Source organism: Aquarana catesbeiana, linkage group LG05 (assembly GCF_042186555.1).
Source record: "Aquarana catesbeiana isolate 2022-GZ linkage group LG05, ASM4218655v1, whole genome shotgun sequence".
NCBI lineage: Eukaryota > Metazoa > Chordata > Amphibia > Anura > Ranidae > Aquarana > Aquarana catesbeiana.
The window spans coordinates 561,771,901-561,786,026 of NC_133328.1; the positions used below are offsets into that span (position 1 = coordinate 561,771,901).

General features: G+C 42.0%; 1 protein-coding gene across 1 annotated transcript in view; it reads left to right on the forward strand.

Annotated features, from left to right (window-relative positions):
• Window positions 1-14,126, forward strand: part of DECR1 (2,4-dienoyl-CoA reductase 1) — a 156,562-nt gene that overhangs the window by 20,848 nt on the left and 121,588 nt on the right. Inside the window, exons 2-4 of the mRNA XM_073631928.1 lie at window positions 7,134-7,339; window positions 10,823-10,880; window positions 12,580-12,666. Of these exons, the coding sequence (XP_073488029.1) occupies window positions 7,134-7,339; window positions 10,823-10,880; window positions 12,580-12,666 (351 nt within the window). The remainder of the gene's footprint in view (window positions 1-7,133; window positions 7,340-10,822; window positions 10,881-12,579; window positions 12,667-14,126) is intronic.

Below are 14,126 nucleotides of genomic sequence, written 5' to 3' on the forward strand. Positions count from 1 at the left end.
TCAGACCCTTTGCTCAGTATTTAGTAGAAGCACTCTTTTGATCTAATACAGCCATGAGTCTTTTTGAGAAAGATGCAACAAGTTTTTCACACCTGGATTTGGGGATCCTCTGCCATTCCTCCTTCCAGATCCTCTCCAGTTCTGTCAGGTTGGATGGTAAACGTTGGTGGACAGCTATTTTAGGTCTCTCCAGAGATGCTTAATTGGGTTTAAGTCAGGACTTTGGCTGGGCCATTCAAGAACAGTCAGAGTTGTTGTGAAGCCACTCCTTTGTTATTTTAGCTGAGTGCTTAGGGTCATTGTCTTGTTGGAAGGTAAACCTTCGGCCCAGTCTGAGGTCCTAAGCACTCTGGATAAGGTTTTCGTCCAGGATGTCCCTGTACTTGGCCGCATTCATCTTTCCCTCGATTGCAACCAGTCGTCCTGTCCCTCCTGCTAAAAAACACCCCCACAGCATGATGCTGCCACCACTGTGCTTTACTGTTGGGACTGTATTGGACAGGTGATGAGCAGTGCCTGGTTTTCTCCACACATACCGCTTAGAATTAAGGCCAAAAAGTTCTATCTTGGTCTCATCAGACCAGAGAATCTTATTTCTCACCATCTTGGAGTCCTTCAGGTGTTTTTTTAGCAAACTCCATGCGGGCTCTCAAGTATCTTGCACTGAGGAGAGGCTTCTGTTGGGCCACTCTGCCATAAAGCCCCGACTGGTGGAGGGCTGCAGTGATGGTTGACTTTCTACAACTTTCTCCCATCTCCCGACTGCATCTCTGGAGCTCAGCCACAGTGATCTTTGGGTTCTTCTTTACCTCTCTCACCAAGGCTCTTCTCCCCCGACAGGTCAGTTTGGCCCGACGGCCAGCTCTAGGAAGGGTTCTGGTCGTCCCAAACGTCTTCCATTTAAGGATTATGGAGGCCACTGTGCTCTTAGGAACCTTAAGTGCAGCAGAATTTTTTTGTAACCTTGGCCAGATCTGTGCCTTGCCACAATTCTGTCTCTGAGCTCTTCAGGCAGTTCCTTTGACCTCATGATTCTCATTTGTTCTGACATGCATTGTGAGCTGTAAGGTCTTATATAGACATGTGTGTGGCTTTCCTAATCAAGTTCAATCAGTATAATCAAACACAGCTGGACTCTAATGAAGGTGTAGAACCATCTCAAGGATGATCAGAAGTAATGGACAGCAGCTGAGTTAAATATATGAGTGTCACAGCAAAGGGTCTGAATACTTAATAATAAATCTGCAAAAATGTCAACAATTCTGTGTTTTTCTGTCAATATGGGGTGCTGTGTGTACATTAATGAGGAAAAAAATGAACTTAAATGATTTTAGCAAATGGCTGCAATATAACAGAGTGAAAAATTTAAGGGGGTCTGAATACTTTCCGTCCCCACTGTATAAAGTTTTTGAATACACATTGATATTCATCTTGGTATTCATGAATTTTCACTTGCTTGATCAGTTAGTGCTCTTGTGATTTAATATTGGATACAGGCCATGGTGGTTGAGTGCATTAGTTATTGTTTTCTTTGAAACAATTGTACCTGCTAATTACAGGTCTTTTAAAGCTCTCCACAAGCGGTCCTTGGCTCTTGGTCAACTCTTTTTATAATTCTTTTCACTCCTCTGTCAGAAATCTTGCGAAGAGCACCTGGTCGTGGTCAGTTTATGGTGAAATTATGTTCTTTCCACTTCCAGATTATGGCCCCAGCAGTGTTCACTGGAACATTCAGAAGTTTAGAAATCCTTCTGTAACCAATGACATCAGTACAGTGGAACCTCGGATTACGAGCATAATCCGTTCCCGTAGTATGCTCGTAATCCAAAGTACTCGCATATCAAAGTGAGTTTTCCCATTTGAAGTCAATGGAAACTAAAATAATTTGTTTTGCATTCACTTCAATGGGATGCAATACCGCATGCAGCCAGAGGCGGGGGGCGCCGGAGAGCCTCGCAAATGGCCGAAAAGGCCCAAACACACTTCGGCTGACCTCGGAAAGATTCCGTTCATGAGCCTTTGCCGAGGTCACCCGAACTGTCCTCGGGCCCTTCCGTGCATTTCCGAACGCCGACGATTGGCGCTGTTCGGCTCAGGCGCAACCCCACCTCAGGCCAAAAGCGGTACTGCACACCGCTTTTGGCCTGAATCCTGCTCGTTTTGCGAGACAACGCTCGCAAACCGAGTTAGGATTTTTAGAAATACAGTGCTCGTTTTGCGAAACACTCGTTAACCAAGTTACTCGCAAACCGAGGTTCCACTGTATGTTTTACAACAATAAAGGTTGTCAAAGTCTTGAGAGAGCTCTCTGCTTTTACCCATCATCTTGTGTGACACCTTGGTAATGAGACCCCTTTTTACAGTCCTTTTAGTTGAGACTGAATAAGCTGATATTAATTGCGCTAACAAGGGGCAGCATTGCTTTCTAATTACTGGTAGATTTCACCTGGTGTCTTGGCTTTCCATGCCTTTTTGCACTTCCCTTTTCGTCATATGTTCAATACTTTTTCATACTTTGTCATTTTTTTTTTTTTTTCACGTAACCTAATTTTGAAATGTATTTGTTTTGGTTTTTTTTGTATGTATGGATTGCTGCATGGGTTGTTACCGACATGTGGTCAAAATGTCATGTCAATAGCACCTTTTAGAAATCTATTTACCTAGAAAAACAGTGACGTGTTTAATATTTATTTTACCTGCAGTGTATGCAATTTGCATATATGCGAACCGCATCCGTTCATTCATTGAAGCTGTCCACATTTATGTGGTGTATCCGCAGTGCGAATTTAAAAGGAGTCCTGTGTGTTTTCTGAGCACTGGGGTGCGGTTAAGGTGTAAATTTCAGGCTCATTGAGTTCTATGGGAACGCTTCTGAATTGCACATGTGTTCAGGATTTCCGCATGGATTGCTCTCCTACTACAGGAGTTGACACCCTTTATCTACAGTTACAGGTATATATAAAGAGCTGTCAACTTACGCAGCACTTTATATGTTGTGCATTGACATCAGTCCCTGCCCTACGATCTAAGGCCCCTAACTCGCATCCATACACGTACTAGGGACAATTTATCCTTCAGTTATGCGCATCACCTGCCTCCCCTAGTAAGAAAAAGTTAAGCTGTCCATATACCATACCATTTTCTTTTATTTTCTTTAGATTTGCCTTCATTTATGTAGTGCGAGGGCTTGCCTGATTGCATACAAATTGAAAGTGTTTAGGTTTGACCTCCATATTATATGGTTTTGGTAAATCTAAGGAAAGTTGTACTTGAAAAATGTATAATGTATGGCCAGCCTTAATCTTTCTCCCTTTTACCTGTAAGCACTGCCACTGATATCAAGGAGATGAGACCACACTAGGACATTCAAAAGGCCTTTTATTAAGGAATTAAAACTGACTAATGGGCATATATAAAAGACACACATATCCAGCTTTGTATTCAAACACATTCTTAACCAGTTCCCACCCAGGCACACGTGGAAAAATCTGTATTTTTATTTATTTTTTGCTAGAAAATTACTGTGATGTAAAACAATGAGACAAAAGATAAATCCTTTCAGAACTTTTTCCACCTTTTTTAGGCTGGGTTCACACTGTGGATGCGACTCGCAGCAGGGGTCCGGTGCATTCCTATTCTACATTTCAGGGACAAATCGGGGACAATTGTTTGCCTGAATTTGGCCTTGAAACGGAGCCAAAGACACACAGGACTCCTGTGCAAGCCGCGTCGCAGGCACAATGGAGATATGTGAACCGACTCCATAGAGAGCCAGTCACAATCTCCTGTCATGCGAATTGGATGCGGGGATAAATCCGCATCTAATTTGCATTAGTGTGATCCCAGCCTAAATGAGACCTATAAACTGTACAACTCGGTTGAACAAAAAAACAAATCTTTTAGGTGGAGGGAAGTAAAAATAAAAAACTAAAATAATATGATTGCATAAGTGTGCACACCCTTAAAGTAATACTTTGTTGAAGCACCTTTTGGATTTTATTACAGCACTCAGTCTTTTTGGGTATGAGTCTATCAGAATGGCACATCTTGACTTGGCAATATTTGCCCACTCTTCTTTGCAAAAACACTCCAAATCTGTCAGATTGCGAGGGCATCTCCTGTGCACAGCCCTCTTCAGATCACTCCACAGATTTTCAATTGAATTCAGGTCTGGGCTCTGGCTGGGCCATTACAAAACTTTAATCTTCTTCTGGGGAAGCCATTCCTTTGTTGATTTGGATGTATGCTTTGGGTTGTTGTCATACTGAAAGATGAAGTTCCTCTTCATGTTCAGTTTTCCAGCAGAAGTCTGAAGGTTTTGTGCCAACATTGACTGGTATGTGAACTGTTCATAATTCCCTATACCTTGACTAAGGCCCCTGTTCCAGCTGAAGAAAAACAACCCCTAAAGCATTAAGCTTCCACCACCATGCTTCATTGTAGGTATGGTGTTCTTTTGGTGATGTGCAGTGTTGTTTTTGCACCAAACATCTTTAGGAATTATGGCCAAAAAGTTCAACCTTGGTTTCATCAGACCATAACAAATTTTCCCACATGCTTTTGGGAGACTTCAGATGTGTTTTTGAAAAATGTAGCCAGGCTTGGATGTTTTTCGTGATAAAAAAGTCTTCCGTCTTGCCACTCTACCCCATAGCCCAGATATATGAAGAATACAGGAAATAGTTGTCACATGTACCACACAGCCAGTACTTGCCAGATATTCCTGCTGCTCCTTTAATGTTGCTGTAGGCCTCTTGGCAGCCTCCCTGACCAGTTTTCCTCTTGTGTTTTCATCAATTTAAGAGGGACGTCCAGTTCTTGGTAATGTAACTGTTGTGGCATATTTTCTCCACTTGATGACTGTCTTTACTGTGTTCCATGGTATATCTAATGCTTGGAAATTCTTTTGTACCCTTCTTTTGACTGATGCCTTTTAACAATAGGATCCCTCTGATGCTTTGGAAGCTCCCTGGCTTTTGCTGTAGGATTCGACAAAGAAAATGTCAGGAAAGACCTACTAGAACAGCTGAACTTTATTTGGGGTTAATCAGACGCACTTTAAATGATGGCAGATGTGTACTGACTTTTTTTTTTTACATCACAGAAACCTGACAGTATAACAGGGGTGTGTAGACTTTTTATATCCATATTGTGTGTGTGTGTGTGTGTGTGTGTGTGTGTGTGTGTGCGCGCGTGTATGATATATAATATATCACTTTTTTAGTAGAGACCCTAGAGAATATGATGGGTGTTGCAATTTTTTTGTCACACGGTATTTGTGCAGCGGTTTTTTAAATGCCATTTTGTTTGTAAAAAATATACTTTAATTAATTTTTTTTTTTTTTTTTTTTATTTGTAAAATATAAAAGATGATGTTCTGCTAAGTGAATAGATGCCTAACGTGTCATGCTTTACAATTGTGTATGCCCGTATTACAATGCCAAACAACAGGACCCAAAAATATTTTATTTTATTCAAAACTTTTTCTTTATTTTTTTTACGCTGTCTCTTTATTTTTTTTAAAGAGAGGAACAACATCTCTTGTAAAAGCATGGGCTGTGACGGGTCCTCTATTTTGAGAGATAAAGGGTCTATTAGACCCCAAATCTCTCCTTTTGGGCTCCAGTGCAGCCGATCAGACACTGATCTGCTGCTTCCCTGGGCAGTAATGGCCAGGTAAACAAAAAGCCGAAACTGGAAGTGACAAAATCCTTGTCACTTCCGGAGTCACAGAGGGGGAGAAAAGTCAGTTCCTCTCTCTGTGTGGTGCCACCGGTCGTGTCGCTCCCGGGCTCCGCGATCGGACGGCAGAGCCCAGGAAAGGCAGTGGTGGGAGGGGAGGGGACCTCCTTCCGCCCGCAGAAGTAATTGAGTGGCTGTTCAGCCTCTCTGATCACTTTTGATAAAGAGGGAATCGCCGGCTGAAAATGTTCAAACCAGGATGGTGTAGGCATCATCCCAGTATAACCCTTTCAACGCAAGGTCATCACATGACATGATATGATGTCATCTGGGAAGTAATTAAAGTAGAATTCCAGCTAAAGCCTAGCTAGACTAAAAAAAAAAAAAAAAAAAAAAAAAAAAGCTCACTCCTAACATGTTAAAAAAAGATGTACTGCTGGGAAATTGAGACAGAGACCGACAACGGCTGTGAAAGGCAGGAGAGATAACGTCACCGCATGGTGCAGCAGGTCTCAGCGCTCCCTCTCCCCTGCAGGGAGACACAAGGGAGCCAGGTCATGTGACCAGACTGGTGCGGTGTTAGGAGAGGGGAGCATTTTTTTGAGGCTAGTTAGGCTTTAGCTGGAATTCCACTTTAACTATATATTTATTTTTTAAAATTGCAAGCAGTGTAAAAGCCTTTTATTTAGCTTGGTATTGGTCTCTTGAAGTCTCTGGCTCAGACTGGGGAAGGGAACGGCAGCACACAAAGCAAAGTTGTGTTGCAGTGCAAGGAGCATGCTGATAGGAGAAAAGTAAGAGTACTTCAGTCTGCTGCTTTTCCTTTTACTGTCCAGTCACAGGCTAGGGGATGGACAAGATCTGGAAGTGTTACTTAAAGGATAAGTTCAGCTTTGGAACCTGTTTTTAGGATGGAACATGTTCCAGCAACTACAGCCTCACGCCCTCCGCGGCTCCGCCCACTTGGCCGTGTCATTCATACAGTTCCCTGTGAATGAAGGCCTACAAGTAACGCCAGCCATTGCAGCTGACGGCTTGTATTTGTCAATGAGCTGCGAGGGTGCCGGTGTGCGTCCTCATATTCCATCAATCTTCCTGTTCTCAGGTAAGTCTGCCCGTACCACCGAAACGTTGAACCTATCCTTCAACTGCAGAAGAGAAAAAAAAATAGGTCTCTTGTCCTGCCAGACAGGGATGTGTATTGTGACAGAGCTGTGTGAATCTCAGGACTGGATAAAAAAAAAATGCAAATCCTTTTGGCTGGTAAAACCATTTCATATATGTAGTTCTGAATTGCAGAAAAATGAAAATGTGACACTTGAGCTGGGGATAGAATCATTTTGGAATGTTCTTATTAATGATGAGGAAATGTGCAGTCCCTTGTTTGTACTCGGGAGGGAATCCTGTGTGAGCACTATGGTTACCACTTTCTGTCTTTTTTATGTTGTCAGGCTTTCAGTCGTGGAACACCAGCTTTATCAAGTGATAACAAGAACGCCCCTCAAGCCAGTTTCTTTCCTGTACAGCAGAATGTGATGCTGCCTCCCAACACTTTTAAAGGAAAAGTTGCCTTCATCACTGGTGGAGGTACAGGCCTTGGCAGAGGCATGACAACCGCACTGTCTAGACTTGGAGCTGAATGTGTAATATCTAGCAGGTAAAGTGCTATCCTTATCCAACCATGACATTAGACAATAGTCCTTCACGGTCTGTAGGTAGAATTCATCACCTACGGGAGAACACTTAACAGCGTGAGGGAACCCATTTAAACAACAAGAACAAAAAAAGACCTGTGGATTGTCAGGGAGCAGACTGACCCGGTGCCAGCATTACCCACCGGAAAATTATGATCAGATTTCTATGTCTGATCACCTAATCCCCATAGCATGTGCTAGTGTGTCTTTTAATGTGAATTTCAGACATAAATATTGAAAAATAACATAAAAAGGAAGTTGGAGGAAATGAGAGCAGGGATATGATCACTGTATTGGTGTCACTAGTCCCCAAAAAGTGTCACTTGGTGTCCAATTTGTCCGCCGCAATGTCGGAGTCCTGCTAAAAATCGCTGATCGCCGCCATTACTAGTAAAAATTTAAAACAAATAAAAATTCCATAAATATATCCCATAGTTTATAGACGCTTTAACTTTTGCCCAAACCAATCAATATACACTTATTGGGAATTTTTTTTACTAAAAACATGTAGCGGAATACATATTGGCCTAAATTGATGAAGAAATTCAATTTATTTTTTATTTTATTATTGGGTATGTTTTATAGCAGAAAAAGTAAAAATTAGTTTTTTGTTTTCAAAATTGTCAGCCTTTTATTGTTTATAGCGAAAAAAATAAAAACCGCAGAGGTGATCAAATACCACCAAAAGAAAGTTCTATTTGTGGGGGGAAAAAAAGGACATTTGTTTCATTTGTGTACAGCATTGCACAATTGCGCAATTGTTAGGTAAAGTAACGCAGTGCTGTATTGCAAAAAATGGCCTAGTCATGAAGGGGGGTAAACCTTCCAGGGCTGAAGTGGCTTATCTGGTTTGAAAAAATGCAGCTTAGATGAGTTTATAACGCTGATTTTCTCCTGTCGCGATAAACCGCATTTACAAGAAACCAGTGTGCATGGGGCCTTGCTGTTCTAGACCTTTTTTTATTTTATTGCTGTCCATGTCCCCTTTGGGGGATTCCTTTTTTTTTTTTTTTTTCTTTTCATTCAGTTGACAAAGTGTAGACATTTACTATCCTTTTCCTGTTCTGTCAAACAAAGTATGGAGAAAACGTTCACGTGGTAACACAGACTCAGCAAAAACTGTGAAATAATTTAGAAACCGAAAGATTAGAAAGCTATGACTGGTGGGAGTTGGTGGTGGTGGGTTGACCTGAGAACTGAGATTTCTCTAGAGATGTGAGAAGGCTAAACAAAGCCTTGTGATTCCCCCCCCCCCATTACGTACCCGCCTTGCACACCTATCAACAAACACATAGGGGTTGATTTACCAAAACTGGAGAGTGCAGAATCTGGTGCAGCTGTGCATGGTAGCCAATCCGCTTCTAACGTAAGCTTGTTTCAACCACTTGCCGCAAACCGTCGTAGCTGTACATCGGCTCCTTTAAGTGTGATACCAGGCGCACACACCCCAGATGCATTGCGGGGGTTTCCCGATGCATGTGGTCAGTGATGGCGGGCACGAGAGGCAGAACAGGGACGTGTGTGTGTGTGTGTGTGTGTGTGAACACACAAATCCCTGTTCTGTGAGGAGAGGCAGATCGTGAGTTCCTAATAGCTAGGAACCACGATTTGTCATCTCCTATAGTCACTCCCCCCACAGTTAGAACACACACAGGGAACACAGTTAACTCCTTGATCGACCCCTAGTGTTAGCCCCTTCCCTGCCGGTGACATTTACACAGTAATCAATGCATTTTTATAGCACTGATCGCTGTATAATTGTCAATTGTTTCAAAAATGTGTCAAGTGTCCGATGCGTCAACCATAATGTCACAGTCCCAATAAAAATCGCAGATCCCCACCATTACTAGTGAAAAAAAATGAATTAAAATAATGCCATAAATCTATCCCCTTTTTTGTAGACGTTATAACTTTTGCACAAACCAATCAATATACCCTTATTGCGATTTTTTTTTTTTTTTTTTTTTTTTTTTTATTACCAAAAATATGTAGAAGAATACATATCGGCCTAAACTGAGGAAAACTTTTTTTTTTTTTTAAATTGGGGATATTTTATTATAGCAAAAACTAGAAAATATTGTGGTGTTTTGTTGTTTGTTGTTTTTTTTTTTTTTTTTTTTTGCAAAATTGTCGCTCTTCTTTTTCTTTTTCCTTTTTTTTTTTGTTTTTTTTTTTTTTTTTGTTTGTTTTATAACGCAAAAAATAAAAACCGCAGAAAAGAAAGCTCTATTTGTGGGAAAAATAGGACAAATAGGACGTCAATTTTGTTTTGGTACAGTGTCGCACGGCCGTGCAATTGTCCGTTAAAGCGATGCAGTTTTGATTCGCAAAAAATGGCCTGGTCATTGAGTAGCCAAATCTTCCAGGGCTGAAGTGATTAATTAAGCTTTAAAAATAAAAAAATAAAGCTGCGACTTCCATCTCATTTGGATGCTTTATAGGAGCCTGTACAAGGGCTCAAATTGCACCCAAGTCGGACCAAAGTAGTGCAGACAGCTCTCATAGGGAAACATTGAATTTGATATGTCATGCGACTTGGGGTCTCACAAGTCGGATCCCAGGTCGCAGCAGTGTGAACTGCGCCTCAGAGTAGTCATTGCTATATTTATACAGTATTTGTTGGAATTGTCTGTGAAACGATCATTGTGTCTTTCCTGAATAAGGATTACTGAACGGCATGTATATGTGCCTTCTGTCAATGAAATGAGTCACATGAGAAACAGTGGTAAATCCAAGCTCTACAAGGGACAGGCTTGTCATTTTCAGGGGGCATCTGTGTGCCTTACAGCAAGTCTTATGGCCCGTACACACAATCCGAAAATCGGAGGACAGATTGCCCGACTTTTTTCCCTTACTGGTCACAAGTAGAAATTGAATAGGTTACTAAAGTCACAAATTCTCGTACAACAGAAAAAAAAATCGGAAGTGATGTCATGGGTTGTAATGTATTTGTATTGTATTTTCGCACGACAACCGTACTGACTAAACGAAAATTGTACGATCTGGTATCGTATGAGGAAAATTTTCGTGCTTGTCCGATCGAATAATATCGGATGAACTGTCGTAATCGGCTCTCGAAAGCTCTGTACTAACGATCCGATTATCGTACGATCGCGTCAAAAGCGGTATTTTTTGTCTGATTTTCGTATTGTGTGTACGGGCCATTACTCTGTAGTGGTGCAAACTTTACAAATCGTCATTAACTTTTTTTTTTTTTTTGTAGTATATTTTGAATTACCTTCAAGACTGAGCCTTCCAGTCTTTTGCCATTTTACATGCTTAGGGTTAAATTGCTTAGCCATACACTCTACACTCGCAGATTGTAAGATTTGGCACTTGAGCCAGTGTCATTGCTTTTTCATATACAACAGACTGGTCGTATAGTTCCTGTAGACCTCAAGAAAGACCATTTTAAAACCTTATTTTAAATTTGATTCTGTTTTCAGGAAATTGGATGTGTTGAAGGAAACAGCAGCTGAGATCTCAGCAGAAACTGGAAATAAGGTAGTTTTAATTTGACTGTAAATTAAATCTGCTCAGTGTTTATAGGTTTTATATTTTTTTTCTTGTTTGCTCTTGCATGTTCAGTCAGCCTTTTTTACATAGACATGTTTACTCCCTTTTATTGCCCTTATACTCAGTGATTCATTATTTTCCATTCATACAGACAGACCCTGTTACTGGCTTTTCAGTCAGTGATATACTATTTCTTTTTCGTACAGATAGACCCTGATATATTATTTCCTATTCATACAGACCGTTCCCCATTATTGTCCTTTCACTCAGTGATATTATTCTTGTTCATACAAACTGTTATTGCCCTTTTAGGCCTTATGTACGCTGCTGCTGGTAAACCGACATTCAGAGGCAGTTGGATGCTTTTTTCAGCTGCCCCTGAACACATCCAGTGTTATCTTATGTGTCCATGTACACAGGTTCGTTTAATGTCGTTTATAGGCAGTTGAGTTTAAAGGCCTTTTTTGGAAAGCAAAAAAATGAGTTCAGACGCTGAGTTTAGAGGCATTTCAAGCGCCAAGCCCTTCTAAACGCGCCGACTCACGTTTAGCAGCATTTTGTTTACAGGCATTTTTTCATTTTTGACTATTTTGAAAAAGAAAAAAAAAATGTTTTTGCTAAACGCGACAAAACGAACGTTTTAAATGTGGGTTACTATCTGTCATGTTAAATCGTTCAGGAGAGGTTGTAAAAACGTCCGTGTACATTAAGCATTACTCCCTACTTGTACAGACAGACAACCTAATACCTTCCCATGTTGATGTCAGCCATCTTGTTACTTTTTTCAGATAGTACACAGTAAACATCCACATTTCAATTTTCTTTTAGCATTAGAAACCATTTTTTTAAACTATAGATAACGTTGATAAAAAACGCAAAGTTCACCAAACGCACTGTGCAATCAAGAGGCCCCAGTACTTAACACTGTGTAGCTTTTAAAATTTGGAGTTTAATATATGTGCTATTCCTGTAGGCCCATGGCCTGGCTGAAAAACGAATCCTGCCTGGGATCTGGGCCGCCCCATAAGTTGGGTGAACACCAAGCATGCACATTCAAGTATGCTGAGCTCAGCCTTTGTGGTGATAAGGGGAGCACCGCGCATGTGCAGGTTTTAAGAGGCAGGACGTTCATTTAATAATGCTGGGAGTGTGCACAATGTACCTGGCCACCCACAGGCAGCATGACGCAGATCTCTCCCATTAGTAATTCTTCTGCCAGGCTGTAAGAAAGCCCCAATGGACCTACTTGTATGGCACTTATTAACCTCTAAGTTTTTAAAGCCATGCAATGGTTGTTAAAAGGGGGCTCTTGCCTGAACAGTTCATTGTTTCACAAGGATGAACTTCTCTTTATAGAATATTGCCATTACTTACCTGTTTTATACATTTTTTTACAAATGCAAGACAATTGTGCAAGCAATAGAAGAGCATTTCTTTCAAGCTGTTTAAATGTTTTTCTTTATACATTTAGGACTTTTCCCATGTAAATCTACCAAAATAATGTTAGAACTGCCCAATAAAATTTGAGAATTATGAAGTTATTTAATACAGATGTAATGAACAGTGTTGAAGAAAGAAAGCACAGGGGACTTGTACAAAAAATGAGAAACTGTCCTTACTGAATGTTTAGCATAATAGAAGCATTTTGTCAGCAGCTGAATTTGTAATGCTCTTTGGTGTCTGGCAGGTCCATGCTCTTCAGTGTGATGTCAGAGACCCCGAGTCTGTTAAAAAAGCCATTGCTGAGATGATTGAGGTGGCAGGACATCCAAGTGTAAGTAATGCTTCTCAGGATATAACCATGTCCTTCTCCTATATTCTACCAAACCTTTTCCTTTTAAATAGTGAGCTAGTATTTTCTATATAGTACCTTTTTTCTTCTTACTTTTTTCCCTTTTCGTCATTTCAGGACAGCCACAATAGAGAGAGATAGTCTCCTCCCCTTCCTCTGGAAACACTGCGCCAGCCCATAAATTCTCTCCTCCCCTGCCGGACCTCAGTTATTAGTGTTTCCTCCGGTGGGGAGACACTGTGCAGAGGAACCAGGCCAGGTGCAGTCAGGGAGATTGTGGCCTTCTAAAAGAACATCCCTAGGGAAGCAGGGGCTTCCAGGATAAAGAGTGGCGGTACATACCGCAGCTGAAGCCACCCCTTTCTTGCCGAGCGCAGCATCAGGTCGTGGGGGACCCCTATCGCGTCCACAGGGCCGCAGCATGGAGACAGTCCGCTCTCCCTGTACTTTGTACAGGCCGCAAGTTTGGAACCAGCGGGCCGGACGACGGGTGACGTAATTTCCGGCGGGGGGGGGGGGGGGGGCGGACGCTTTCCCTTTGACCCGCGACTTCCGGTTCCGGGTCGCGGTGCTGATAGGGGGCCGGGCTCAGGCTGGAGTGAGTCGCTACACGTGGAGACAGTGTGAGACTCTACACAGGCAACCACCTGCAGTCATGTCTGAGGCAGATGCTGCAACTCATACGGACGCTATCTCCAGCCTTCCAAAGGTAAGAGTTCCCTGGGGAAGGGTCCTCTCTATCTAAGGATTGTTCCCCCTCATGTATGGTTCCTTACTTAGAGGGGGGGGCAGACCCCCTGGGTGGTCAGGGGGTGGGGGGGTGTGCGCAGTTCCCTTAAAGTGGTTCTGGTACTCTCCCAGGGTTGTTTCCACTTAAATATGCTGAATGTAATATGTGGTTTTTGTATGTAATTTCAGAAATCTACAGAAAAAACAAAGTCCACGCATGTCTAAAAGGAAGTGTGCATCTTGCAGAGACAGTTTAGGGGAAGCATGGACCAAAGTTTTGTGTAAAGAATGCATAGACTCCCTGGTTAAAGAAAGGGAATCTGAACAGCAGTCTGGTTTGGCAGCTTCCGTGAAGGAGCTGTCATCCACCTTTTCATCTTTTAAAACGTTTTTTGAGACGTTTCAGCTTCCCTCTAAACCCATTCAGCAGGATACAACCCCGCCTCATGCTCAGGGCTCTGCACCTGCCAGATCTACTAATTTAGTTATGGCAGAAGAAATGTCAGGCCCTTCCGGGGTGGAGCTGAGGCAACCGGACAGTGGCACGTCTGACTCCCATGAGGAGTCAGAAGGGGAAGACCAGGACGGGGAGTCCAGGAAAATCTCCAGGTATAAATTGTCCCTGGATGAGGTGGAAGACCTCTTAGGGGCAATATATACAACCCTCGGTATACACGAGGATAAAAAACCCCTATCTCTCCATGACCTTATGT